The sequence below is a fragment of the Papilio xuthus genome, unplaced genomic scaffold (genome assembly GCF_000836235.2).
Source record: "Papilio xuthus unplaced genomic scaffold, Pxut_1.1 DF826159.1, whole genome shotgun sequence".
NCBI lineage: Eukaryota > Metazoa > Arthropoda > Insecta > Lepidoptera > Papilionidae > Papilio > Papilio xuthus.
This window is the reverse complement of record NW_013532490.1, coordinates 896,273-910,851: the sequence shown is the minus strand read 5'-3', so window position 1 is coordinate 910,851 and position 14,579 is coordinate 896,273. Positions and strand designations below refer to the sequence as shown.

The window sequence follows — 14,579 nt, the reverse complement described above, 5'->3', positions numbered from 1 at the left end:
TCAATGAGCGAGAAACCTCAATGAGCGAGAAACCTCTATGAGCGAGAAACCTCTATGAGCGAGAAACCTCTATGAGCGAGAAACCTCTAAAAGCGAGAAACCTCTAAAAGCGAGAAACCTCTATAAGCGAGAAACCTCTATAAGCGAGAAACCTCAATAAGCGAGAAACCTCAATAAGCGAGAAACCTCAATAAGCGAGAAACCTCAATAAGCGAGAAACCTCAATAAGCGAGAAACCTCAATAAGCGAGAAACCTCTATAAGCGAGAGTTATTGTCTGGTCACGATTGAAGACGTCTTTAAGCGAGAAACGTGGGTAATAGAGAAAAATATCGCGGCCCCAAGTTCGATGTTTTATAAAAAATTTTCATCATCATCAGCTACTATACGTCCCCACCGAGGGGCTCGGAGCCTACCCTAAGTTAAGGGTGATTAGGCCATAGTCAACCGACCGTGGCCCAGTGCGGGTTGACTTCACACATATCTTTGAATTTCTTCACAGATATGTGCAGCATCACGATATTTTCCTTCACAGTAAGAACGTCGAGTAAATGTACATATGTAAATCGAATAACACATTGGTACATGAAGGGATTCGAACCCAGGACCTGCAGATTGCAAGTGTGATTGCAAGTGAAGCGCTTGACTCCTGAGCCACCGACGTTCTCCTCCTTTTACATTTACTTAATACTTTATTGTTTACCTCTATCTTGGTTTAATTCTGAGGTTAATTATGTCACCTAGGGAAAAATTCTTATATATAAATATTCATAAAATATCCCAAACCCAAACTACGTGGTTACAAGCATACGCGCAAATACTAGCATGGATCACGGGGAGATACTTGTATTTTTTATTGTTTTTTTTTTAATTAATTCTTGTTTATTTACCATTCTGTTGTTCTTGCGGCTGTTCACCCCCCGTGTCGTCGGCGTGAGGCAGACCTTTCTCCGTCGCTGTGGCGATCTGTATGTTCTCTTCCTGCAACAATATTGATAAAAACATTTATTTTATTATATAATAAACTTAATATGATAATTTTTTTTAATTAGGGTCATTTTTATGGGAATATAATATCAGTTATTTTTAAGAATATTTATGTATGTATAGTACATAATATATAGTAAACGAAGAAGCGGTCAACTGAATTCGCTTAATCCGCGAAGTGACCGCTGCCCATTGACATCGGCAATTGCAGATGCGTTGCCAACCTTTAATCCACACACAAAAAGTGGAGATTTACCCTTCCTATACGTCCCCTACCCTGCCAATTCTCACTATACATTTTTAACTAATTGACAAATGTCTTGTCAAATGACTCAAAGAGCATTACTGTTTAGTTCAAATTACAAAAAAAATTAGTAATATAGGCTTCAAGACAATAAATCTAACCTGCATTTAATCGTAGGAATATTAACTTTTTAAGTGAACTTAGTATTTAATTGATAAATTATAGCTATACATAATGAACAAATATATAATACGGATGTTAGTTTTATTAAGAAAACGTAAATATATTATGAAATAATATCTTGAATTCGACATGCCGTATCACAGCTGGCTGTTACCTGAGACGCAGGTGTTGCAAAAATATACGATAACACTTTTTATACATTTAATATCACGTATTAGCAATATGTAGGACTTAGTTCCTATTTCCACTAGCATTTCTTTGACTCTTAGAGCTTGTGCTGTGTAAAGACGCCCCGGAAAAGTTGTCAACTATGTGTATTAGCTGTTGCCCGCGACTCTGCTAGACTAAGTCCTACATCTATGCCAAATTGCAGAGATCCATGCAGCCGTTCTGGAGATACCTTCTAACAAACATCCATCCATCCAAACATTCGCATTTATAGTATAAATAGTAAGTAAGATAAATTTGTCTAAAAGCCTAAATATTCTGCCAACCGGAAGTCGTTACAAAATTCTGCTTAGAGATCATCATCATCAGCTCACTATACGTCCCCACCGAGGGGCTCGGAGCCTACCCTAAGTTAAGGGTGATTAGGCCATAGTCAACCACGCCGGCCAAGTGCGGGTTGTTTGACTTCACACATATCTTTGAATTTCTTCTCAGATATGTGCAGGTTGCATCACGATGTTTTCCTTCACCGTAAGAACGTCGGACTAATGTACATATGTAAATCAGAAATAGAAAAACACATTGGTACATGGGGGGATTCGAACCCAGGACCTGCAGATTGCAAGTCAAGTGCTTGACCTGAGCCTGAGCCACCGACGCTCTTACTCTCTACTCGCTTAGTGTTAATTTAGTATAAAATCTACTTTAAGTGTCTCCCATAGTAACACAAACAGCAATTCTCAGTGCATTGGAAAATAAGATAGTGTTTTTAAGAATGAAATCGTTTTTTTATTATGACGTCATCAAGATCAAAGTCATCAATATGCGCTTATCTCAGATGGCGTTAATGATAACAATGTTATCGACACAGATGTTATGCCAATATTTGATAAGGGTTCAAGTTGATGGACCATGGAAATTGAAATTGTGGCCGTAAAAATGTATTTACAAGTATCAAGACCTCAAAAAGCAGATCTAAACAGATGATATGTTTTGTCACTTTCACCACACTTGTGTAATCTGCAGATCCTGAGTTCGAATCCCGCTATGTACCAATGTGTTTTTCGATTAACATATGTACAATTATCCGACGTTCTTACGGTAAAGGAAAACGACGTGATGCTGCACATATCTGAGAAGAAATTCAAAGGTATGTGTGAAGTCAACCCGTACTGACCCAGGGTTGACTTGGGTTGACTATGACCTAATCACCCCTAATTTAGGGCACGCTCCGAGACTGTGCTGATGATAATGATGACCTCCCTTCCTTTGATTTCCTATTTCATCTTTAGTGTGGATTTCCACTGTTAAAATACTTGTTTAAAAACATATTGCCATCACATTAATTCTCTTTGAAAGAACAGAGACAGAAAAACTTAGTATTTTTGTTAGTTTCCACTGACCAGATCTTGTTCCGAGATGAAGGCATCGTCTTCCAGTCGTGCAACGAGCTTGTTCCCGCTGTCGTCCAGCTCTGGGTCGCAGCTGGCAAGCGCGCCCTGACCAGAGCTGCGCCGCCGGAACCCGCCCACGCCCACACCCACCACCGGCTGACTGGCCTGCAATACAATACAAACAAATCATTCTTTCAATTACTTTCTTATAAGAAAAGGATGGGAAGGGAAAGTGGATTTGACAGAGGACAGGACGTATAGGTACAGGAAACATCCTCTTTCTGTGCATCCTCTCTTTAGTCGATTAAAGGTTGGCAACGCTTCGCTAAGCGAATTTAGGTGGAAGAGGGTCGTTTGCCACTTTGTGATATAAAAAATATTACATTGCTAAACCAAATCAATATTGAAACTTTGTAAATAAAGTGACGACACTATAAAAGGCCATTATACCGCTATATATTTTAAAAATGTCCGATAAAATTACGTAAAAATAATATGAACAGAATGTTTTCCGCAACTAGTCTGAATCTTGGTTGTGATGTTTGCTTACAAAGCTTAGCGTATATTTTAGCACAGTATGTATGTATGTGTGTGTGAATGTGTGTATGTATGTATGTATGTAGAGGTACTCACAACACTGGTGGTGAGCGTGTTTAGCATATCGAAGGTGTTGCTCTGCTGCGTGTGTATGATTGCAAGCGCGTTGTACGGCCGCGGACCCAGCACCGGCGTCTTCATCACACCCACCTCGCCACCCATCACCACCTGTACAACACATCATCAATACATCACAACTACATAACATAACAATGTTAATAACAGTTTCAGTCTACCCTCTTAGATGGTCCCGATCAAGAATTTGAGTTAGCACGTCCGACACCAGTATACTCTTCTTACAGATGTGCCAACTGAAGCCGAGTTGGTCTTATAGTTTACCTTGAAGGTCTTCTCCTTGCCGTGCACAGTTTTCTCCTTAGCGGGCAGAACGGTGGAGTCGAGGTGGTGCGCCGGCTGCGATATCTGGTGCCCGTGTCCGTGCAGCCCCGATGTCATCTGACGTCACAATTTCAAATGTATTAGTCATTAGTGAAAACTGATTTGTATTGAATAAAAGTTACTAGACTTCAACGCTCTGTACAGTCAGCTACATAAATATGTAAAGAATTGCAAAACTTTAGTACAAACATTTTTAATTCAAAAAGATGTATGAATTATCCATACGCTTCTGTGCATATTTCTTATTGAAGTATACGTGAATACATATTTTTAAAACATAAGGCCTGTACAAGTATCTAAATAAATGTATAAATATTTATGCAGCTGACTGTACCTATTCTAGGTACTCATCATCTTGTTTGGAGATTTATTTCAAGCTGCGACTGTCTGTCTCTGCTACTCAATCATCATTATGAATCAGTATGTTTATATCTTGACACGTTAATGTATATATTTATCGAATTATCTACAAGTGCCGGTATTTTCTTATGTATTATCCGCCAAATAACGTTTTTTCCAATTTCAACAAGTACCACAAATGTTTGGCAAACAATAAGCATGTTTGTTTCTTGTCTAGTGGAGCAAATCTACGAAAATATTGTTACCTGGGAGTATACGCATTTATTTTAGTTACTTCTACTTTACACAACAAAAATTACTCATTTTTTTAAAATTAATGTATTAAAAAAGTTCCGATTATTAATCCTTTAGCGTTTTTAAACTAGTATAACTAATTTAACATCTAACAAATTATCTCCACAGTCAATCACTCAGTAAAAGACGCGCGAAAATTACAATGATCATCAAAAAACAGACAAGGCATCCATTGACAAATGTAAAGCGTACGCATACGGACCGAGTGCGCGCGCGCATCTACGCGTGCGCATTAGCGGCTCGGGCAACGTACACTGAGCAAGGATCTTGATAACGTCTCCAAACTTATCTATACATCTGATGTAACATTCCGGGCTGACAGAAAAGGTCGCGCGCTCAAATTACATGTTACGTTCGCGGTAATTAGATACTATGACATGAATTAGGACAATCTGTCGAATCACCGCCGCGACGAACGCTAGACGTCTAGACATTGGTCAACAGTTTATGATTTATGAAATACAATGAATAAAGTAAATTTTATTTTTAATCTACTTACTCAATCTTCATTTTTTTTTGTGTAATTAGATAGCGATATAAATTCGAAAACTAAACAATCATGTAGACGTTACGAAGACTTTTATAAACAAATCAAAATATGCTGTGTACACGGACCGCACTCTCGCCTGCAAATAGTTTGATAGCTTCGACAATTGGAATAAATGAGTACAAGAGTTAGCTCACCAGGATGTAGTGACCACGTAACTCTACATGTGTATGGGAACAGATTATCCTGTATGAACATTTAACTGACTCGCAATTGGAGACAGATTATGCTTGAGATGTAACACGAATTTCCGTGTTAGGGGTATACAGGCTTGCGCCGAAACATAATCTTACTAATATTATAAATGAGAAAGTTTATATGGATGTATGTTCGAATATATCTCCGGAACGGATCTTGATGAAATTTGGAACAGATGTAGAACATAATCTGGAAGAACACATAGGCTTATCAGGTATTATAGTTCCGCGGAAACGGAGAGGATGACAGCTACGCACCTAAAATATATATATCTCTGTTTTCTTTTAATGGAATGAAAGAGATGATTGTTCTTTTGTCTTACGCATAGGATACATTGGATAGTACTAAGTTATTTTATACTCGTTCTGCTTTTACATTGGACATCGGTGGATACATCCTTAGCAATAAGGAAACTTTAAAGAGGACAACAGATTAAAAGGTATAATTACTATATTATTAACAGCAAAATAATTACATTTATTTGTGTATTATTTCACACGTGTGTAAATTTACACAATTTGCTGAATTAGTAAATATATCGAAACATATTCAATCACTGTCCAAACAATTGTAGAGTAGATACAGAAATAGAATGTAAACATTTCTGGTTTGTGCAATATCATCGGAAAATGCAGCACTAAAAAAAAATCAAAGAGTAAAAATCAACATTTTTGCGAACATACAACTTTATATCCCGACATCGTACATCTCACAATGTTAGATAACATATTCCTCCGAAACAGCTAGACCGATTTTTATGAAACTTAAATTCATATTCAGTAGGTCTGAGAATCAGCTCCTGTCTATTTCTTAATCCTCTAGCTTGAGCTAGCATCTGTCTATAATCTTACTTACTATTATAAATGCGAATGTTTGAATGGATGGATGTTTGTTTGTAGATATGTCCAGAACTGATGTATGGATCTCGCTGAAATTTAGCACAGATGTAGAACATAGTCTGGAAGAACACATAGGCTACTAATTAAGTTTGTTTAATTCCGCGCGGATGGAGTCGCTGGCGATAGCTAGTATTTGCTATACTAAGATAACTTTGCTATAAGTAACAAGATCGTACGTAACAAATAACGTCAGCCGATTCATTTTTATCGTCTTCGAATTTCTGGTGCATATCTATTTTTGCATGATAAAAAATTTGCTGCAATATTTTTTATTTATGACTGTGAAAAAAATATTGGCAGAAAGTTCGATCGGAAAATTTCTTTATTAAAGTAAACTAAGAGATTTTATGACGCTGTTGAGGTGCAGATTTTCGATGACGATAATGACTGTTGTGCAACTAGATGTGGTAAGTTCCAAAAAAAAATTAAAAAACTTTGTTTTTACCGATTGTTCTAAAGGTGATAATTGCTATTTATCTTCAAACTAGCTATCGCCCGCGACTACGTCCCGGGTTGAAAAAACTTAGTAGCCTATGTGTTTTTCCATGTTATATTTAACAGTGGTAGAGCCCGCTTTAACATCTTCGCACGAATCGGCCCGGCTCGCCCGTGAAATACCACGACCACACAGAAGACAGGCGTGAAGTGGAAGCAGTTCCGCGTTTCGTCTGATGAGTGTGCGTCCCGGAGGCCTAATTTAGTCCTCTTTCCCTTCCCATCCTTTTCTTTATAAGGAAAGGATGGGAAGTGGAAGTGGACTTTACGGATGAGAGGATGCATGGAAAGGGAAGATATTTTCTTTCTGTGCATCCTCTCCTCCGTCGATTAAAGGTAGGCAGCGCATATGCAATTGCGTATGTCTATGGGCAGCAGTCACTTCGCTATTTCAGCGATTTCAGGTGGCTGCTCGCTCGTTTGCCACCTTTTGATATTAAAAAAAAAAATACATCTATGCTAAATGTTAGCGAGATCCATGCCATTCTGGAAATACCTTGTATTTACATCCATCCAAACATTCGCATTTATAATATTAGTAAGATTAGGTACAAAGACTTCTAAACGATATCGGCTATTATTGTTTAGTAAATAAGGATTAAATATCCATACAACACGATATATACTTAAAATTATATGTATAAGTTTATATACATGTACTATGAATAAAAGTGGACATAGTAGGCCTTGGTACATAAAGCTTGTAAGTCTTCGCGTAGAGAGATTAATTCTACTTATATCACTGCATTTAATGTCGCTGTTTGAATATGCGACAGCAAAATATATCAAACTAAGGGTTCATTTAGACATGAACTGGAATCGTACGAACAATGCTCGGCCGTCGCGTTAGAGCGAGACAGACGTATATATTACCCATAAGTTTATCTCGCTCCGACGTGACGGCTGAGCGTTCGTACGATTCCGGCTTTTGTCTAAATGTACCCTAATACTAAAGCCACAGCCAGTAATACTGGCCTACTTAACATTTTCATCCGCATTACATTTTTCAAGTTTATTATTCGCTATCGCCTACGACTCTGTGCAAAATTTAAAAGTTAGTAGCACTTTCCAGACTGTCATCTATTCCTTTGCCAAATATCATTCAGATCCATTCAGCCGATCTGGAGTTACATGAGCAACAAAAAGGTCCATCTAAACTTACTCATTTTTAATTAAAGTAAAAAGTAAGATACAATCAACCCTAAGAGTAAAAGGGACCGCGATATTTTTGTCGCTTATGGAGGTCGTCCGTTGAGATCAGACAATGAGTCTCGCTAAGCCCACTGGCCCGCGCCGGACGCACCGCACAAACGGGTCGCAACGAATTTCAGTTTGCTTTACATGACTTTTCATCATCATCATCAAATCACAAAAGTCCCCACTGAGGGGTTAGGCGCCTACCCTAAGCTAGGAGTGACTAGGCCTATAAATTACTTGATTTTACATAGAGCAGCGTAAATTATCCGCCCGCATCGAAATACGGCACTTATCAACAAGCACTTTGTTGCGGGCCGTATGTGCGGTACGTTCGGCGCGGGCCAATGGACGCATACCTTTATAGAAGTTTCGACGTATTCGACTGTACGTAGATGATTTAGAATGTATAAGAAGAGCATACTACATCACGAAGTACTTATAATTAAAGTTTCCAAATATTTTATGTATGTTCTCTTAGAAAAGAAAAAAAAAATCTTCAACAGAGGTCAAGTTTTAATAAATACCAATTAAGTGGAAATATATATTTACTTATCACCTAAAAACTACGCAATTACAAAAACTGAATACTATTCCTGTTTTAGTCGTGACTTTTTAAGAGGTCAAATACGTGCTTAGACATGTTTACTATTCACCGGCGAATCAATTAACTTTAAAACCGCAAAATATGGGTTTGATTTCAAATAAAAAAATAAACTTAAGTTGTTGCTTTTCATTAATTAAGTAAAGGATAGGTTCTGAGGTTATCTAATAAAAATATCGAATGTAAATTTTCGACTACCCACTTATCAAATTACGTCTAACTTATTTCGATTTATTTCATAGTTTTAATAATTAAAAAATTAAAAATATTATAAATGTGAATGGATGGATGGATGTTTGTTAGATGATCAGATCAAGAACACGTATGCTACTTACGGAGTTTTTTTAAAAAACGCGCGGACGGTGTCGCCGGTAACAGCTAGTATTTACAACGACAATGTGTGTCCAGGAAACACAACTGTTGGTTGTATGTTTCTCAGAATTGAACAATTACCATTACACGAGAAATACACAATGAACAAATATGTCTAGTTTTACTCTAAAAGACAGACTTTAAACTATTATTTATTATAGCATTTCTTTTAGAGTAGAATTTATTTTAATAAAAAGATCGATATATAATTTTATAGGTCTTAGTCCTAAATCAAAGCCTGGAAGTTATAGCTAGCTAATATTAGCTCATTTGTTTACTTCCACGACCAGTTATTTGGTCAGCAAATTCGTCTCCTATACATTAGCACAATCTTACTTGCGAAATCTCTTTAGATTTTTTTTATTTGCTCACGATTTTCACGATATTATGTTACTACAAAAACAACACAAAATTACAGGTTTATTTTTATTAAAAATTTATAAAGTTTTTTGAATTTCGAATATAAAGAAAAATAAAATGTTTCTTTCTAAAAACTTAAATATACTAAAATCCGCAGTGCAGGTATCTCAAATATGCAAGTTTTACCACATTTCAACCCTTTACCGCCGCAGTTATCCAACCTAGTTTTCACATTCACCGCATAGCTAAATAATAAACAGATATTAATTCTAATAAATGATAACATTTTTGAACGTGATTGTACTTCAGTACTAAAAAAGTCACGTTTATACAAATAGTACTAATAATTTTGTACGTGACAGTACAAGTATAGTGCCATTCACACTTTACGAGTGCTCTTAATTTCGCACAATAGTAGTCCTGTTGGTATCATTTAGCGCGAAAAAGGTATTCACAAACGACGAGCCGCTATAAAGTGTGAATATTATAATAAACAGTACAATCACGTACATAATATCTAAGCGCCATCGAATGAGTCAATCATTTGCCAATCGGTTTGATAAGGTGCCGAAGCGTAGACGTCACGCCGCTGGACAGACCGCATTTTTTCACCGCAAACTATTTATAGACACGCGCATTTCATGCTGACGATAACTATAAAAACAATCACTAATATTACATCATATGTAAATTTTTATACGCCTTCATACTAAAAAATATAAAAGGTACCAATACGACCCTGTGTTTTTTATAAGTTAGCAAACGAGTAAACGGCCAACTGATTTATCCGAAATGGCAAAGCGATGGCTGCCTATAGAAACGCGCAATTGTAGGTGCATTTCCTTTAATCGATGGAGGAGACACACAGAAAGATATTTCCCCTTCCTATGCGTACACTCCACCAAAATTGATAGATTGTTTTGAGTGAATAGGCAGTTACTAAGCTAGCGCGTACCATCTTTCGACCAAATCTCCACTAACAGATGGGATCGTGGTCAAGCGCTGGCTTATAAAACGTAAAAAAAAATCTCTAATAGCGTTAACATTTTCTTTGCCTTACATAATCTTAAAGTAATAATTTTGTAAATTGCATCCAAGTATTATTTGGTTAAATCGTCAAAACAAACACATATTATCAAATATTGGATTCACACGATCATTGCGAGTCTCTTGGTATTTGTATTATGTTAATACTATGCAATATCGTACAAGTATACAAACACTTATAATTAATTTTCTGTGTTATATTTTATAAATTCTTTGAGTTCAATAACGTTGAAATGAACTTTGGCTTGATGCCACCAAATATAAAAATCAGTTGTAAAAGTAACAGTTTCCAATTAAAACAGTATCAAAAGAAAATAAATTAAAATGTAAACTCACCTGGCCATACCGCGAAGAAGCAAGGTGTACATTCCGATTCTTCAAGAAATCTGGCCTCTTACCCAGCCCATAGCTACTCTTATTCTGCGAGATAAACTTTTTCGATCTGTCCAGCCTCTCTGAAGACCCTGTGTCCGTCTCCTCATCTCTTTTCGAAGTTGAGGGAATCCCCCGATAAGCACCCCTTGTGCCCCTGATCGTCTTCTCAGGGCTTTTATCCTGCTTCCTTGTGATTAAATTGTCTTTCCTCTGTTTAGTGCTACGTACTGACACGTTCGACGCCATATTGTCCATACTTTTCCCATCAAATGACTATAAAAATCTGACGTCCCTTATATTAACTTTGTTATCCATTGTGATGTTAATTCAATCGCCATTAAATACCTAACTCGGCTAATGATTAAATAAGAATAAATAAAACTCACAAACTTCATTACATTCGAGAATAATAACTTGTAATATACATTTCTGAACCCTTAATCCTTATAATATAGGACATATAGTGGGCCGATGAAACAAAATTTACAAACTAATAATATTAATTATTAAATGAATAAATAAATAACTAATTCCGTCTTTTGATTCTCTCTCACTGTTGGCATCCCTTAGCGACTCCATACATTTGTTAAACAACAAAAATTCATTTAAAATCTAAATTGTTACAGTCTTGAGGAAGATTTTGGAAAGTTATTGCAGGATCGGACTTTTGTTTGATGTTATCTGAAACAAAAAAAAATATGTAAAATACAGCCAACTTCTCATTGAAATATTCTCTTTCTTATTTACAAAGTTTTCTAGTCGCTAATTGTGTAAAAATAAAATCATTTCATCTTTCATATTTATTTTTAATATTTTCCTTCATATAGAAAAGAATCCGAGACCTTACATTGATGTGTATACTAACATCTAAGCTACAAGGTCTTTTAACTTTAATACAAGGTTTGAATATCAATGAAGGGATGACTAATATACAATAACAATACAACCTGATAAAAATAATAATGATCCTATTGCTTAAAAAACCAGCAGATGTTGTTTTATAGAATGATTTCCGAACAAAGTTTTTTTGGTAAGGTTTTCTTTTATAACAAAATTAATTATATATTTATTTGTGTGCAATTATTTGCATAATAGGGGGCATTGTATAATAGGGGGTATAATAATTAGATGTTGAAGCATGAAAAAAAGAATTCTCATTATTATTAAAGCAAGAATTAACAAAGAGTTGTAAATTTTAAGGTACACAATTATTTGGTTTAAAATACATGTGTTCCAGAGTTCCTTTACTAACTCCTAAAACAACTACTCAATTAATGAAAAACTTAAACTGAAAGAAAAACACTTACAAGTTGTCACAACAATTTTGAACACTCCTATAAGCAATCTCTTATTTACTATTTTATATTGCATATAAATATCCAAGATATAAATTAATTAATTGTGGAAATATTCACAGATCTTACTAATATATAAACTATTTTTATCTTATATCTTAATGGTCACCTGCTGTGATATGCATCTCTTGAAATTAGAGTGGGCACAAATTATGCATAATTAAACCAGATAATAGTGAGATAAAATTCTATTCGTAGTTTCGAGTAAAGGTGAACAGAATCTGCGGCAATAAATTGCAATGATAATGTTTAGAAAAAAGAAATATAGTAACCTTAATTTATAATCTTACTAATATTATAAATGTGAATGTTTGTATGGATGGATGTTTATTACAAGGTATCTCCAGAATGGCTGAATGGATCTCGATGAAGTTTGGCATATATATAGAACATAGTCTGGAAGAACACATATGCTAATAATTGTGTTTTTTTAATTCCGCGCGAACAGATTCGGGGACGACAGCTAGTAATTATTTATATAATAATTATTTATATATATTAATTATAAGAAAAAATAAGTAACATTAAATTGAGATTATTAGAAAAAATTCAATAAAATTTATTGATGTTTATTATGTATTTGTTATTTAATAAAATACTACTATAAGCTATGTATATGAGTTATGTAATTTGCATTGCAGTATTAGTTGGGATTATTATTTAAGGCTTTAGTTAACAATGTTATTATGTAAGAAACATATACATACAATTTTTTTAATAACTACACAGCAAATTCATGCAAAACTATAATTCCTTAAAACAATTTGCAAAATTGTTTATATTTGACCTATGAATTGATTCAAGATGATATTGTCTGTTGGAAATTAAATGCCTAATCATTAAAATCTTAACAGAATTTTTATCACATTTAAGCTTGAATATATATCAACCATTATATTGTATGCTGTTGGCTTCTGAATTGTGCTTTTGACAAATAAATAACAAAATAGTTATACCGGTAGCAGTTTTAGTGACACATTCTTTTATAACCATTTTGATGTTCATAATCTGGATTACTGGCAGCCAAAGGCATAAAAAAAATGTGTATAACTGGACAGTATCAAGTGTGTTTTCGGAGTGTTTAAATGATTATTTTATAAACTGCATAAATCCTATATATCTTCCGAAATAGTACTACTTCTTACAAAATAACATGATTGCTATGAAAGTTACAACTTTGATAAAGTTAAACACTATTGTAATGTAATTATCATGAATAAATCTATTAACCATGACATAATTTACTTATAATTCCATACAAAACAAATAGTAATAGCATACAGCAAATTATCTTCTAAACTCTCAGATCTTGTGAAAAATTGTTAAAAATCTCACTGGATATTTAATAAAAAAATAAATAAACTGAATTAAATTACTTTGCTTATTGATTGTTGTCAGATTCGTAAAGTTTTACTACAGTAATGCCAATAAGTGTTATGTTTACTATTATAAATTAATTAAAAATTAAATATTAAGACTTTTCTTTTTACTTTTAAGTCTTTTTATAAGCCGAAAGACAAATAATCATGCTGTAAACGTTGTAGACATGTTAATATTTACGAAATCGTGTTGAATAACATTAATCGCGGATGTCGCATTGAAAAACTAATTTTAAGATTCAACTGACACGTAAGAGGCCCGAGGAATGCAGCGCTACCAAAACAAGTCACCAGCAGATTGATCTGTGTCCATAGTATCAGGAAAATAACACAAATAACAATCAATTAACTAAATCTAGGTGCCGGCACCGAGAAAATGTAACACTGAAAAACACAATATGCGGGTGTCATAACTTCGAGACGACCCCACAACGTCAGACTTCTAACCATTGCACTGGCGATACATCGCGTTTTATTTAAAGATGTTCTAAAATCCGCAGACACAGGCCGTTTTATTGCACTTAGAATGGCGCATAGCTGAATCAAGCTGAATAAATAGAGTAAAAATCGCATTGACAAAACGTCAAACCCTATAACACTAAATTAAGAAGTAATAGGTTCGTTATATACCTTTGATTCCAGTAAGACGATAACTTGTATAGTTTTATAAGCACACAACCTTTTACAATAACTAAATTGCTATTTCATTCTATAAATACTTACAAATAAAAATCTGGAATCACACCATTGTTTTTTCTTCTGCACAATCAGTACATCGATGTTGCTACTTGAAAAAAAATTGTTACCATTAAAAGTGGGTCATCATTGATCAGCACAACACAATTCGCAATTTTCTTTTACTTTCACTTATTAATCTAAGTTTTGTTTATAAATGGATATTACTAATTATACGGGTTATTAATAAAAACAAATTGAAAGTGTTAAATAATAACTACTTTTTTGTTTACGCTATGTTGTAGAATCGCACTTACTAAAACGGTCGGAAAGAGTATAAATTTAATAGCTAAATATAAAATAGTAACAACTCCCTATTATTTTTGAGTCCAAAAAACCCCTCACGCCCACAGATCAAATCCACTTGCTACGAAGCACATTTCTTTCTGCTTTT

The 14,579-nt window shown here is 34.8% G+C and overlaps 1 protein-coding gene across 7 annotated transcripts in view; it reads right to left on the bottom strand.

The window, feature by feature from the left end:
* The window catches only part of Wnk (Wnk kinase), a 37,372-nt gene extending 23,123 nt beyond the window's left edge, over positions 1-14,249 (bottom strand). For 5 of the 7 annotated variants that reach the window (XM_013319268.1, XM_013319273.1, XM_013319272.1 and 2 more), the window contains exons 1-6: positions 14,174-14,249; positions 10,678-11,397; positions 3,912-4,028; positions 3,609-3,740; positions 2,985-3,140; positions 890-980 (exon numbers count right to left, since the gene is read on the bottom strand). In XM_013319268.1, coding sequence (XP_013174722.1) covers positions 890-980; positions 2,985-3,140; positions 3,609-3,740; positions 3,912-4,028; positions 10,678-10,971 — 790 coding nt within the window. In that variant the 5' untranslated portion in view covers positions 10,972-11,397; positions 14,174-14,249. The other 2 variants (XM_013319269.1, XM_013319270.1) reach the window with 2 other exon arrangements.
* Positions 14,250-14,579: the final 330 nt, after the last annotated feature.